This window comes from Micropterus salmoides, unplaced genomic scaffold (genome assembly GCF_014851395.1).
Source record: "Micropterus salmoides isolate LMB-PRFRI ecotype aquatic unplaced genomic scaffold, ASM1485139v1 Ms_hic_scaffold_4, whole genome shotgun sequence".
Classification (NCBI taxonomy): domain Eukaryota; kingdom Metazoa; phylum Chordata; class Actinopteri; order Centrarchiformes; family Centrarchidae; genus Micropterus; species Micropterus salmoides.
The window spans coordinates 13,482,329-13,496,313 of NW_024043372.1; the positions used below are offsets into that span (position 1 = coordinate 13,482,329).

General features: G+C 38.5%; 1 protein-coding gene across 3 annotated transcripts in view; it reads right to left on the bottom strand.

Moving 5' to 3' along the window:
* Positions 1 to 593: 593 nt before the first annotated feature.
* tafa3a (TAFA chemokine like family member 3a) overlaps positions 594 to 13,985 on the bottom strand; it is a 109,765-nt gene continuing 96,373 nt past the window's right edge. For all 3 annotated transcript variants that reach the window (XM_038697798.1, XM_038697799.1, XM_038697797.1), the window contains 3 exons: positions 11,032 to 11,181; positions 10,082 to 10,206; positions 594 to 1,378 (listed from right to left, as the gene is read on the bottom strand). In XM_038697798.1, the coding sequence (XP_038553726.1) occupies positions 1,367 to 1,378; positions 10,082 to 10,206; positions 11,032 to 11,181 (287 nt within the window). In that variant the 3' untranslated portion in view covers positions 594 to 1,366. The remainder of the gene's footprint in view (positions 1,379 to 10,081; positions 10,207 to 11,031; positions 11,182 to 13,985) is intronic.

The window sequence follows — 13,985 nt, forward strand, 5'->3', positions numbered from 1 at the left end:
CAGATAGTTAGCATGGCCTCTAGGGCTAAAAAACCCTGTTCTGCTGTGCTTTGGTTTCTGTCTTTGTCCTCGGAAGGTTTATTTTCTGTAACCTTTTAATATCATGCCCTAAAAATCCTTTTGGGATTTCTAACAAACAACGCCTTACTGGAAATCATTCAGACAAAAACAAAAGTTGGTGATGTGTAGCATTATTTCAACATAAGAAATGTAGGCTTGGATGACAACAACACCTAGCTTTGGAAATGAATCAAACAGGATTAGGGATGTGTTAGGGTGAGAGCTAATTATCAGTCTCTCCCTGGACTAGATTTCAGATGGCTTTTTGTGAAGTCTGTTCATTTTAAGAAACAGTGCGGTGAGATTTTCCCTACGTATTTTTGAACATGGCCTATTTTTGCATTTGCTGAATTTCACATTTCAGTTCCATCATGAACACAGTATTGACTAGCTGTGAGCTTTCCTCCTCCTCCTCCTCCTCCTCCTCTCTTTGTCAAATTATTTGCTTGACCTGCTAATTTAGTCTCAGCAGATACTGGCCTGGTATACAAAGAGAATTAACACAGACTGTAAAAACCCAGATTTTTCTTAACAGTGATATCCATTGAGTTAGATTTATTAAGATAATATTGACATTTGTAATCAATGGTAGTCACCAGGCTTTGAAAACAACAGATACCATTAAAACATTTTGGCAGAACTCAGCTATGTTGACTCTTGGTGACTTGTAGTCAAACATCATTACATTTTTTCTGGGTTTTATTGTTGTGGCATCGTCTTTTGTCTTTAAAAAAGGAGACTTGACATCCTAACAAACTTAAGAAAGCCAAACACTTGATAGTTTCAAATGAACAAAAAAAGAGAAGATATATCTGCTGCATAAGGCTAAAAGTAATGAAAATGCTTATGATCTCACTAGATCTTCAACACAGATATGCATCCAAGAGTCCTGGGGATCTTTGTGGCAAAATAACACAAATGTTTCACATCACATGGTTTTGCTTTATGGGTGATTTTTTTCTGGTGTAATCCACAGTCTTTTAGTCAATAAATATCTTCATGGTTGAGTCTTCTAGTTCATAGGAATAAAACTATAATACAAAGAGAGATTTGGTGGGCAGTAGAGGTCAGAGACAGCTACTGTTGATGCTGGATCTAAAGTCAGGACTCTTTTTGGATATGTAGTCTTATAATGCTCCATGGTCCTTTTCTTCCATTCGTTCAGTGGAATGTCCGTGATTATTATTTATCCTTGTTGGTCCCTGGTTTCCACCGGTCCTTAAAACGCATGGTATCCAAATGTCCTACAGTGTTGGTCAAACAAACAACGTCTGGTTCCAAGCAAGGTTATCCTGGAAATAGACGACTATCGTGTGACCTAGAAAGGGGGAAAAAAGAAATGTGAAGGAAATTGTGACAGTGACATGAATGGAAGCTGGGGATAAAAAGGGATTTGACTAATGATGACAAATACTAGTAGTAACACTCAAAGTCAGTGCTATCTGACATTTGACAGATACCACTGAGAGACGAGTGAAATAATTAAACCCACTGTACTTATTATAGTTGAGCCATGTTTATCTAAGCAGAAGTGTAGCAACAAAAAATCTAGATAAAATTTAAAAAATTACTTTAGAAAATCCAGGGTTCAAGTATTATGGTTTTGTAAACATGGACAAATGTCTATACACATAGTACTAACAATTGCTACTCTGTACTATACTCTGTAATTTCTAAAGTTAAGCATCACTTACATCACATTAAGCCTGCAACTAAAGATTATTTTCTCAATTAATTGCTTAACGGTTTGGCCTGTAAAATGTCATTAAATAGCCAAAAATTATTCATTGTTAAAATTGTTGCTGATGATTTTAGCCATGGAGCCATCGAGGGATGACAATGATAGTCAGTCTGCCCTTTGGTCCAGACTGAAATATTTAAACTATTGGATGGTTTGCTATAATATATTGTACAAACAGGAATGAATCCTCATGAATTTGGTGATACTTGGCTACTTGATACTGACTATTCTGCCATTTCTACTAGAATGTGATTGGGATGTCTTCATGTCCCCTTCAGGATGACTTAGTTAGCATTATCTTTTAATAACTGCAATAGACTCATTCAGTTTTTTGTCTATCGACCAATTTATTGAGGTATTTATCATTTCAGCTCCACTTCAAATTGTGACTCTGTCTCATTAAAACTAACTTGTTTTGGTGCCGCACATCGAGCAATTGCATATTTGTCAAAAGTGTGACAGGTTCAAGGTGTGTGTATTCCCAGCTGGCACATTCGTGACTCAAACATCTGTGGTGTTCTACAAAAAAAGTTTGACAGTGACAGAGACAGTGAGCAGCTAGAAGTCAGATGTAATGCAATGTACATCATGCTCAATAATTTCCATGCAAACAGGGGAATTATTATTATTCATGAATGGCATACTGCTAGTATAAGTATTCTCAGATGTTTTCATGAATATTAATCTAAAATATTGAAAGATGCAGTTTGTACTACTCTCACTTTAAGCATAATGCTAAAAATACTCTGGGAGGTGAATGTTGTTCCTTGTTGGTTTGCCCTTTAAAAGTAGAACACAAGTAACTTTTTGACTTGCCCTCTGAACAAAACACACTCTCACACACACACACACACACACATATATACAGAGAAATAAACCCAGGTGTTCCTGTGTGAATATTTGCACATTACTGTCATTCAATTAGCAGTTAGCAAGGTCTCACCAGTTAATCAGCGAGGGGTTTACCGCACGCAATCAGTCTTCCAAGCAATACGATTCTAATATTTTGTGGAAGTGTGATTTTTATGCTGATTAGAGCTGCAGCTGAAGACACAGTGCTTGCTGTTTGGGGAGTCACAATTTCATTTTCACCTCCATGTGAAAATCCTCAGGAATCATGGGTGTGAGGGAGCATATGGAAATTATTGGGTCTTGCTACTTTTGCAGCAGCAGGCTGTAGACATACATTCACATACTGAGTTAAACCTTGTTATTTGGTCACGACATTATCAGAGGCAAACAGTTTTAGTTATGGCCTCTGGCATATTTCTACTGGCAGCAACATTTTGGATCTACTGCATTGGTACAATAATCAACCAATACATAGATTTACAACCACAGTTATACTGATTATTGTTGTTCTGATACTTGTCATGTAGACAATATTTATTCTACGCATGTTGAGCTCAGTTTTACTTTCTAATTATAAAAGAAAATATAAAACATAGTAAAATATACAGATAGGAAACACATTTTTAACTGCATGAGAAGCTTATAAAGGGAATTTAATCTCATAAAGGATAAGTAGAAGGGATAAAGAGTTTAGACACAAAATCAACAGAGAATCTAAATCTAAAAAATGTATATGGCAGCAGAAAGAAAAGTGTGAAGCAAGAGAAACCTTATCAAAGCAATTAGCATGCCATGCTGTGGGTGTCACTGGGAGGGTTATCGGTGAGTAAACACACAAAGGGGAATCAAGGGAACGAAAGGCAGTTCCTCAGGGCTTGATCCTTAAGCTGCTTCAGGATGAAATACCACACTTGACTGGTCAGCTGCAGGTTCAAAGACCTACTGACAAACAAACTAATACCCTACTTTTGATGGAGAGCTACTGAAGCAGATGTGTGTGTTGTGCACATGTGTGTCTATCCCATAGTCTTATAATTTATAGAGCAATAAAAAAAAAAACTAAGCATCTCTTAATTTTGAGTTATTGAAATCTATTATTTTAGGTTTTAATGTTGATCTAAATTCGCAAATTCAGTGTCAGTCTCCAGCTACGTCTTAATGGACTATAAAAAAAACAAATCAATTATCAATAGAATAATTTAACTCCTCCTTTCAGGCTATCGACTAAATTTCGTCTTTCAGCCCTTTAACTATAAACATCAATTTATTTACACGCTGTTTCTGACTGATACTGCAGGCTGAGAACTACAATCACAAATTGGTTCAATTTCAGTGACAATAGCTTGTTTGCCGTGGGAAAAAAAACATATTTTACATTCAACTAAAACTTAAGCTGCCAATCTCCACTTCACCTGCTGCACCCCCAATCCCCGTTCACCAACGGTTGCAGGGAGTTGTGTATATTTTGTGCCATTAAATCCACCTCGTCTTCATTTTCCATAAAGGTTGTTTGTCTCCTATTGCCCTAATAATAGGATTAATTCTTCAGATTGCTATATTTTAATTTTAACATAATTATAATGTAAAAAACTTTACATCAGGCGGTGGTCGTAGAAAACGCTGTGGATTCAAGATCATTTATTCTCACTATCCCACTGGTCAACTGCATCTATGAGCTGTCCTTCATTTGCAGAGTGTAATAAGTTACTGCCATAGTAAATCAGGAGCTACATACATGCAAACTGTGGCCCAAAACCTTTTGAGCATCTTGATATACAGTTGTGGCACAGAAAAGTGACAAGTATCCCAGTACAAACTGTAAGTCTGTATACAGCATATTAAGGCCAGGATACATACTGTTTATTTTAAGTGTAGTAAAGTGAAGGCATATTTTCATTGTGTCTGGAAAAGAAATCTAACTCAGACAGCTATCCATCACCACCCCTCAACACATTCTGAATGAGCATCATAGCACCTGTCAAGTGCAAAGGCTCTGTGGTTCTTTTGCCTTCTGTCCTCTGATTGATAGGAAGTGAATAGGGGGAGCAGCTAGGGTTATAATTCCTGAAATTACCAGCAGGACTATAAAACTAGCTGCTCCCAGACATGCAGAGAAAGAGGTAACAACTGGAGTTGTCCAAGAGGGGGCCTGCAGGGTGTCAAGACATCTGATTTATTGATGTGACTTCATCATGAGGTGAAACGACAGCATCATCTTTTTTTATCAACAAAGCCATCGCTGGACATCAGAGAATAAAGAATTTATGGAATATATATGAGACATGTACTGCAATGGAGGAGTTTAATCACACCTCTATTTATCCAGTTTGAGAATATATTAAGAAAAATTAGTAACGTTTTCAGCGTTAATATAAAATAAATAAACAATATAACTATAGCATTTTCCAGAGCAGTAGACTTTAGACTTGGACTCCAGTAAGACTTAATAACAATATTTATTGATATTTTGGCTACTTGTGGGCAGCAGAACAAGCAGTAAACACAAGTGACATATAATGACCATATAAAGTTGTTGTGGTAACCATGTTAGCTAATGATTGCTTATCTTTACATCTTTCAGACATCTTTATTTATAGAGCATGTTACAAAACTGAAGTTACAAAGTGTTTCACACTAGGGAGCAATTATCATCAACAAATTCTAAAATGTGCTATGATATAATGAAAAAACAGTTTCAGTAATGTAAAATGAAAGGAATAGATTTCTTTAAAGGAATAAAAACAGAAATAAAAAGACAGTTAAAACTACATTAAAAAGCTGTTAAATTTTGAGTTTTGCTGTCTCCAATAGCTCCTTCGGAAGAGCTGCTAAATGCTAAATGTTCACCAGCATGTCGCTAAATTTGTATGTTAACTGTTTAGTCCTGGGCAGGTGGTGGGTTTTTCATGCTGTTTTGTTAAAAAAACAGCTGTATGCTGTTGGAAAGGGTTTGATGAGAGCTGTGAGACTGAAACAAACAGTTAAGTTGCAGGCTAAAAAAAACAAAACAACGAGCTGAAAGATACTAAAATGCATTGTATGGTCAGGTGATATTTTCTTGTGTTTGTCACTATAAGCTACCCTTTCACATACATGTAGTTATTTGATACATTTTCATTATAAAAACATTAATTAGTGCCACAAAAATGAGGACTTGAGACTTGAGTTGGACCTGAATGCTGCTGAAAGTTGTTTAAGACTTAAACCATAAACCTTTAGGTCTCAAGTTCTTTCCTGGCTACTGGCAGACTTTGAATAGCCACACACCTTTAATATGAGTTTTTAAGTTTATGCAGTAAAAGGATGTATTCTGTTACGTAAAATGTTTAGGTGCCAGGTCATTTAAATAGTGTTCAGAGACCTTAAAGGCTTGCAACTGACTAGCAGTTTGCTTACAAATTCACCTGGACTTCACCGTGACACTTTGACAACTTGTGATTTGATTAGCATATTAAATTAAAAGAAAATATAAGTCATCTATTATTCTATGCTGGATACTATGCAGGACAGGTTTGTTTTTTTTATACATGACTTATCAAGTAATTTGAGTAATTTAAATAATCTGGGGCTTTTCTCAAAAGAAACTGTCACACAATACTTGTGATCCTGAGCTTGATCCACAGCAGAGCCCTCCATTTATTCCTCAGAATGATGTTAACTGACCAGGAAGCTCGGGTACAGAGCCCTCTAGCATACACAGGCTGTCCCTTGCTGGCTCTCTGTGGGAGGCAGCAGGGCCATGAGCATGGAGCAACCCCCGCTGACTCCCAAATCAAAAAAGAGTCGAGGTTCTGACAGGTTCTACTAGCCACCTGGACCCCTGCTTGTCTGTGCCTCTGTTTCTACTTTCCTGTGGCTGTATGAGAGGGCATGAATTATTAACCCGGCTAAAATAAAAAGCTCTGCTTCGTCCAGGCCTCCTGTAGCCATGAATAATGGAAGAGGCAGCTCAACTACAGGCGTTTGGTGAGTCAAACACAGGGCCGTGATGGATGGCTAAGGGCCCACTGAGTCCCCCCCTCCTCACCTACCATCTACTTCAGGTCCACCACACCCTAAAACCCAAAATACACGTCCAGATAACCTCTATTAATCTGAAAGTGCTACAGCTAGAGTCCTCCTGCCCAGTCTCAGCATTCCCACTTGATAATTTGGATTCCTGAAGGGATTTTTGTTTGTTGTTTGTTTGTCTTTCTCCTGCCCTTGCTTGCCTCTGTTTTGCTTCACGCTGGCACTTCTGTAGTCATATGCAAGCCTGCCCTGATTTTTCAAAGGCAGGACCTGACTCAAGCCAGCTCTCTTTCCCCTTAATACTAAAACCCTGAGGATGAGGCGGATACATGTGAGCTGGATTTCTGCTCAGTTCCCAAGAGGATGCGTTTTCCAATTTGTACCAATGGATTGGTGTATGATCACATCATTTTTTTATACAGAAGTGATAATTGATTTTCCATTTGCAAAGTTGTCATGTTCTGTATGCATCCGCATGTCATTTCTCACCTAAACCACCAACTGAGAATCTCATCTCAATTTCTCATGATAATATATGTATTTGATCTATTTTTATACATATTTCTGTTCTCAACTGATAGTTATTATTAATATATATTATTTGATTACTATTATTATTCAAGTGAATCAATTTGACATGTTCATTCAACCCTGTAATTCAAATTTTTGTGAAATTATACAGTAGTTCCATGCAGAAACATGGTATATTAATGTGAGACATCATGTATATCCATGAAAATGTTTGACACTAAATATTCTGTTTTGTAGTTAGACTCTGTCTTAAAACGAGCTCAAATCTCAGCTTGTGATAAAAACCCAGAAAATAGTTAATGATTATTAATGAGGAGCAATGGCATCGTAAAATAGGCATCAAACTATATTTTTTTATGCTAATCACTTTTCAATCAAATATGTGAAATTACAATTTAATTACCCTTGAAATTACATGGTTTGTCAGTCTAAGTTTGGCAAAACAAAAATTCATAAATGTCATAAAATAAATATATTTTAACTTTTTTAAACTGTCAAATCTGTCTCAAGTCATACACAAAAGCCAAATAAGTCTTGTACACATTTGGCATTTATGGTGTTTGGGGGAGTTTTGTATTCATTTCTAATATCTATTAACTTCAGTCTGCATTCACTCTCTAGAGAAACAATCATGTAAAAAAAATCAGTCAAAGGGTGCTTTTACACCTATTGTTCTTTTCAATTAGTCTGTCCAAGGAATACATTATACATTTTTGGCTTTTACATTCTTGGCTTATGGTCCGTTACATGTTCACACCGACGAACCAAGACCTGAAATCCCAGGTTACCCCATTGACTTTCATCCGGCATCATCAGAGCTACATGGACACACGTTGGAAATTCAGATTCTAGAGAATGACAGCAATCAGTGCATCACATTACTGCACCTTATTTTTTTTATTGATCTTCTCTGATGAGCACACAGAAATAAAATTTTAAAAAGAGCACTGTTTGTCGAGACTGAAACTTGACTATGACCTTGTAAAGCATTTCTGAAATAGGATGAACAGGTGGAATTGGGACAAAATGAGGTATTATGTACTATAATATTACTGGTGGATAGTTACTTTATTGGAGAACTGCAACACATACAGATGATTGCTTCCTAACCAGCCCATGATCAGCAGATAGATTTAGCAGTTTGGCCTTTGAAATCATGCTTAAATCATATATCAAAAAATCCTGTGGTTTGTCTGCAGGCTTTCATGTCACAGCCCAACTACACCAGAGTCTGCATCGAAGTGGATAAAGACCCACCTTTTCAAGCAGACTCACTAATCAAACTGAACAAAATGGGCAATGCTGGCGGAGCTGATCGCAGCCATTCAAGTAAATGTTTGTGTTGACACCAGAAGCGCTGCTGTGCGTCCCAGAAGTGTCCCAGCATCGAGCAGCACAGAGCAGATGAACCGGGAAGGTTGTCAGACACACAAACGGCAGAAAATCTGGTCAATTTCCAAAATAAAACATCCGGTACAGACTTTGAATCGTATATCAATAATAAACACAGTTAAGTGAGACAAAAAATAAATAATTTAACTACGTCGCCTACTCAATCATAGTACAAGCACAAAAAGCAAGCACTAATCACCTAATCAACAAAATCTAAACATGTTGGCAAAATCCAGCAGGCAAATCGCTCTTATTCTGAAATGCTCCCTGTGGTAGATGCGAGATGCACCCGTCAAGACGAGGAACGCAAGCAGAGAGCTGTGAAGAATGTAGTAGAAGCACAAAAAGGACATATTAAAAACAAGTGTTTAACGTGTGTCAGGCTGTATGCTCCGCTGCTGAAACACTTCTGAGAGGCCTCCAGTGGACTTTGACGCCGGAAATAAAACAACTACTCACACGCAGCCTACGTCTGTCCCCCAGAATTCCCATGATGCAAGAGGGTGAAAGGAGTTTTGTTAAAATTTTTCTAATAAGTTTGCCATTTGTTTGAAATGCAAATGTTACTATATGATTTATGTTTATTAAAATGTGTCTCCTTAGAATATAGTGTTTTTGTTGGTCATTCTTGTGCTGGGTTTATAATTGAAGCCGGGAGTGAAGGGACTGTTTCATTTGACAAGTGCTGCTGAATTTTACCCGTACACCGGAACTGCATGCAGTTGTTCACATATATCCATAATCAACTGAGCTAAACTTCATGGCCCACACGTAGGGGGGCCTCCAGCTGGGGTCCTGGGTAGGCCGCCCCCATGCACCCACGCTACCTCCGCATATGGTGGAAAGCAACCTAAAAATATACTGATACTTCTGTATTGTGTGAAGAATCCTTTGGCTTTCACAGTGGAGTGGATGTCTGGGTTTTGGTTTGGAAGCAGCTTACCCAGAACACCCAGCTCTGTCCCCCACTGTTCCCTGTCTCTCCACAACTGTGCACAATAAGCTGACATGCTCCTGGATTGCTGACTACCAGATCTACTTGGCTCTGGCAAATGTTCAACTTAGGTAGAAATACGATAAATTGACTGCTGTTAGACTTCCGCAATAAAATGCGAGATGTAGCTAAATAAATATCTGAACTTAACTCAACCCTTTCTACTGTTGTAAGCCGCTTCAAGAAACACTTCACTGACTCTCTCCCCTGTGAGTCACATCTTCCTCTCCTTCTGCCTCCTACTCTGCCTGCTCTGCTATGCGCTCATCTGAAGTTGATAGAAAGAATTGTCTCCAGCGCGCTCTCTAGCTTGTGTTTCTTTCTTCTTCAAACACTTATCTAGCCCTCCTCCATTATTCCAGGGTCACATTTTGTTACAACTACTATGCAAGGCCATGTGTTTTGCACTCCTTTTCGTTGCCTCTAATCTGTGACTTATAAGCATGATATCTTAAGAATATCTACTTTCTGCTAACAAATATTTTGTGAATTAAACCCACCTTGGTTGTCTTAACTTTGTTTCCTGTACTGCAGCTCCATCCTTTGAGATCTGGCAGCACTTTACACTCTTCCCCGTCCATGCAGGGATGCATCTGGCACCACCATTTCTGTGCAACTATGGATGCTGTAAAGGAAAAGAAAAGAAAGAAAATGGTTAAAAAAAGAAAGGGCTACTTGGGGTAGCAAACAAAATGCAGTTTGAAGGTGTACCATGGTTCTGCCCTGTCTGAAGCAACAAGTGCCTTTGGTTTCTCTATACATCACAGTGATTGGAGACAGTGTCTTTTGATCTCCGGCTGACAGAGGAGACCCGTCAGTCCTGCCACGGTGTGTTGTCAGGTCTGAATTACAGGGCGTGGGTCAATGTCAAGTATTTGTGTGTTGGTGGCTGGTGAATGCAGTGTGTGAAGAGGGATGATGTTTGTATGTAGGAGGGGTAATAATGTGTGCAGCAGAGGTTGGTGAGTCAAGGTCTTGAGTTCCTCTGAGGAGGCCTACAGGGGAGAAACAGCTTCCCCTGATATTTCCAAAGTGAAAAAATAACTGTCAAAGTCGAGGTAGCCCCTGTCAGAGCCATTACACTGAAAAGAGGAGATAGGGATCGATTCACCTGTAACTGAGGCCACTTTTGACATGATAATAAATGTCCTGGCTATCTGTCTGTCTGCACAGGGTTTGATATAGCCTCAACAAAAGGGTGAATGAATGCACAGGTTTGCTATTTAATTTCAAAGATTATAAAGCCTTTGGGACACAACAGCAGGACCATGAAAATCTCAGCTCTGTATTTTGTTTTCTTCTTTCATACAATAAACCTCTCATGTCCAAATAATAAGTGAAATAATTACCAGAGGCACAGTGACAGGTGTGACAGTTTTGCACCATACTACAGTTCTACCCTAATCAAAAGTCAATCATTACCAAAACTATAATGAGAAGCTTGGCATACCGTCTACACAAGATGGAGCTGCTCTTGTTGTTCCTGCCACCTGTCCAGGGAAGCAGGAGCATTTGACAGTCTGGGATCTCTCTTCAATCTTGTTCTTGTTGCAGCATCGGTGTGCAGCAATTACCTCACAGGTTCCTGCTTTCACATGAACTGAAAGCACAAGCATACACAATGGTTAGATTGCATGTGACGGCTCTCTGCAACTGTAGTTCAAATTTTTATGATGCTTCTCACCAAAGCATTATAGTAACACATAATAGAACTCTGTAAGAATATGCTAGTCACTGTTGGAGTCTTCTTTTATGTAAAAATGTGTTTCTTTGTTTTTTTTTGTGTTTTTAAAAGATTGCATTAAAAGACCTAAAGTATCAGCCTGGTTCTCTTTCGGACTTCCCTGTCTGTATCCCTCAGCTGCGAGGGCATTTGTTGCCACTGAAGACACAGATCTTTAAAAATATATAATTTCCGAAATATATAATTTCATTTTTTAAAAAGTCAAAGCAATTTGTAAACCAGCTAGGCACTGTAAAAGGTGTATTTATTGGGTACTATTTTCATCTGCAGATGAATGCACTTTTAATTATATTAATACATGTTATTGGATAATTACAGCACCAGCACAGTGAATATGGCATTGTTTCAAAATTAATATAGTGCCCATGTATCATAATTAAGAAACATGTCACCAAGTGCAACTGCGTGGCTCACCGATGTGTTTTAATAATTTTTTTTGAAAACAATGGATGTCTATCATGGCACATTGGAAAAAGATATGTCAGTCTTTGGATACACAGACAATACTTTATTGATTCATTATTAACGTTGGTATTTTCATAGGATTTGTTGACATTCACCCATAGTACTTGATACTTGAATGACCTTAAAGAAATAGAAACACTTATTCACTTTATTGCCAAGAAGTAGATGAGAAGATCACTCTCATGCCTGTAAATTAAATATAAAGTAACTGTAGCTTGTTAGCTTAGCTTAGCACATAGACTGGACACAGGGAGAAACGGTAAGTCTGGCTGAGGGCATTTGAGTAATATCTCGGCACAGTCTTGTTTCAAACATCATAGCTACTTGAAATCCAGGTCATCTCCCAGGTGGAAGAGCCTGGCTTTGAACCCAGTGCAGCCCCACCTGTCCACGTATCCTTGAGCAATACGCTTAATCCACTGACCCTGCACCCCAACCAGAGGACGAAAAGAGAATTTCTCCATTGGGATAAGACTGATGTAGTTACACAACACCAAAAACACACAGACTTCCAGAAAATGACTGGATTAACATCAGTAAACTGCAGAGAACTGCAAAAAACATTGCAATATCAATTACAAGGACACTGTTTTCCCTGTCAGTAAGTTGGATCAAACATCAATACTGCTCTCTATTTTGTATTCATTACTTTTCTGCATAGACTCATCACCATTCTGGGCATGTTTGTGTATTTATACGCAACAATCAGGATTGGACGGGTGAAAAAAATAAATAAAAAAAGCATTTCAAAAGTTTTGACATTCCTTTCAGATAAGCCTTAATTATGCCCGTAAAGATTTTCAATTTGGAACTTGACTTGAAAATAGATTGCAGTGAGCTTCTATCTTCCTATTAGCTAGCAATCCAGAAATCTCATCTAGAACATTAAAAACATTTAGCTTCCAATCAATAAGGTGCTATTCACATTCCCACAAAAGGCAAGACAACAATTGCCGATTGAGTGCTTTTCACCGACCAGAAACTTACTGATGCAAAAACAGGTCAGGCTCCATGCCCTTGATGTGATTATCTTTAAGCCAGCAGCACGCCCCCCGGTCAAAGTTAATTTCAAAAGTTGGAATAGCTTGTATAGAATATTCAAACTTTGTTTAAGAGATAGATGCGCATGGACAATAGGCAATCACAAAAGGTGCAACGAGCAAAGGCACTCATTATAAATCATCTTATTATAAGGGAAAACTAATAATATGTTTGCTGTCAGTGTCTAGAAAGTGCTCAACCATTTTAACTTGACAGCATTATAAACACAAATCAAGACTGCAATACAATAATAAGATAATATTTCTCTATTACCCTTATAATAGAACTGTATTATCTGTCAAATGGAACATGTCAAGGGACAGGTTGTCATGTTGGGTCAAGTCTGTCTTTGTTCTCCCTTTCCCTTTGTTTCTGTCTCCCCTGTTAGTTCTCTGTGCGTCTATGCACGTGTGTGAGTCTGTTGGCATGGGCGTGGCCTTTTCCTGCCACCTCTCCTGGCTTCACACACCTGTTTACTTTCTACCAATGCTCCTGCTCAGCTTACTCAGAGTCCTGCATTTGGGTGCAGTCTCTTAGAAAACGTAACACAGATATCATTCTCAAAGCCTTTTAAATATTTTCAGCTTTGTCTGCAAGTCTTGTACAGTGATGTGCTTCATTGGATGTAGTTTTGCTGTACGTACGCCCACTCTGCTGTGGTGTGAAAAGAAGCTACTATGTGAGCTGCGGCTAGGTCTGGCCTGGGACTCTCGACTCATTAAGGTGCAGGAAACGGCTGGTTGGGGCTGCGTTCATGTGGAGAGAACTGCTGATTAAAACTGGAGCTGCAAGCCAAGGTTGCTGACTCCGAGGCTGGACCCCAAACCACCATGCAGTGTGGACAGGATGAGAGGTCAGAGAGCAAGGTGTGGTGGTCAGCCCAAGCTGGCAACCATCCACATGAGAAGAAACAACCATGAACTGTCTGACTACTGTTGTTACTGTATACTAAATGTCGGGTTTGTGAGACAATGGAGCATAGAAAGTGTATTAAAAAAATAGGGAAAGAACTTTAACTAAATTGAACTAATGAAGATAATATTATTTTGCAATCTTCACAGCATTGAAGCATGTCACAAGAAAGGAGATAAAGTGAACACAGTGTAAAGAGTACACCCTCGACTTAACGAGGTGGACATTAAACATTAAAGGAA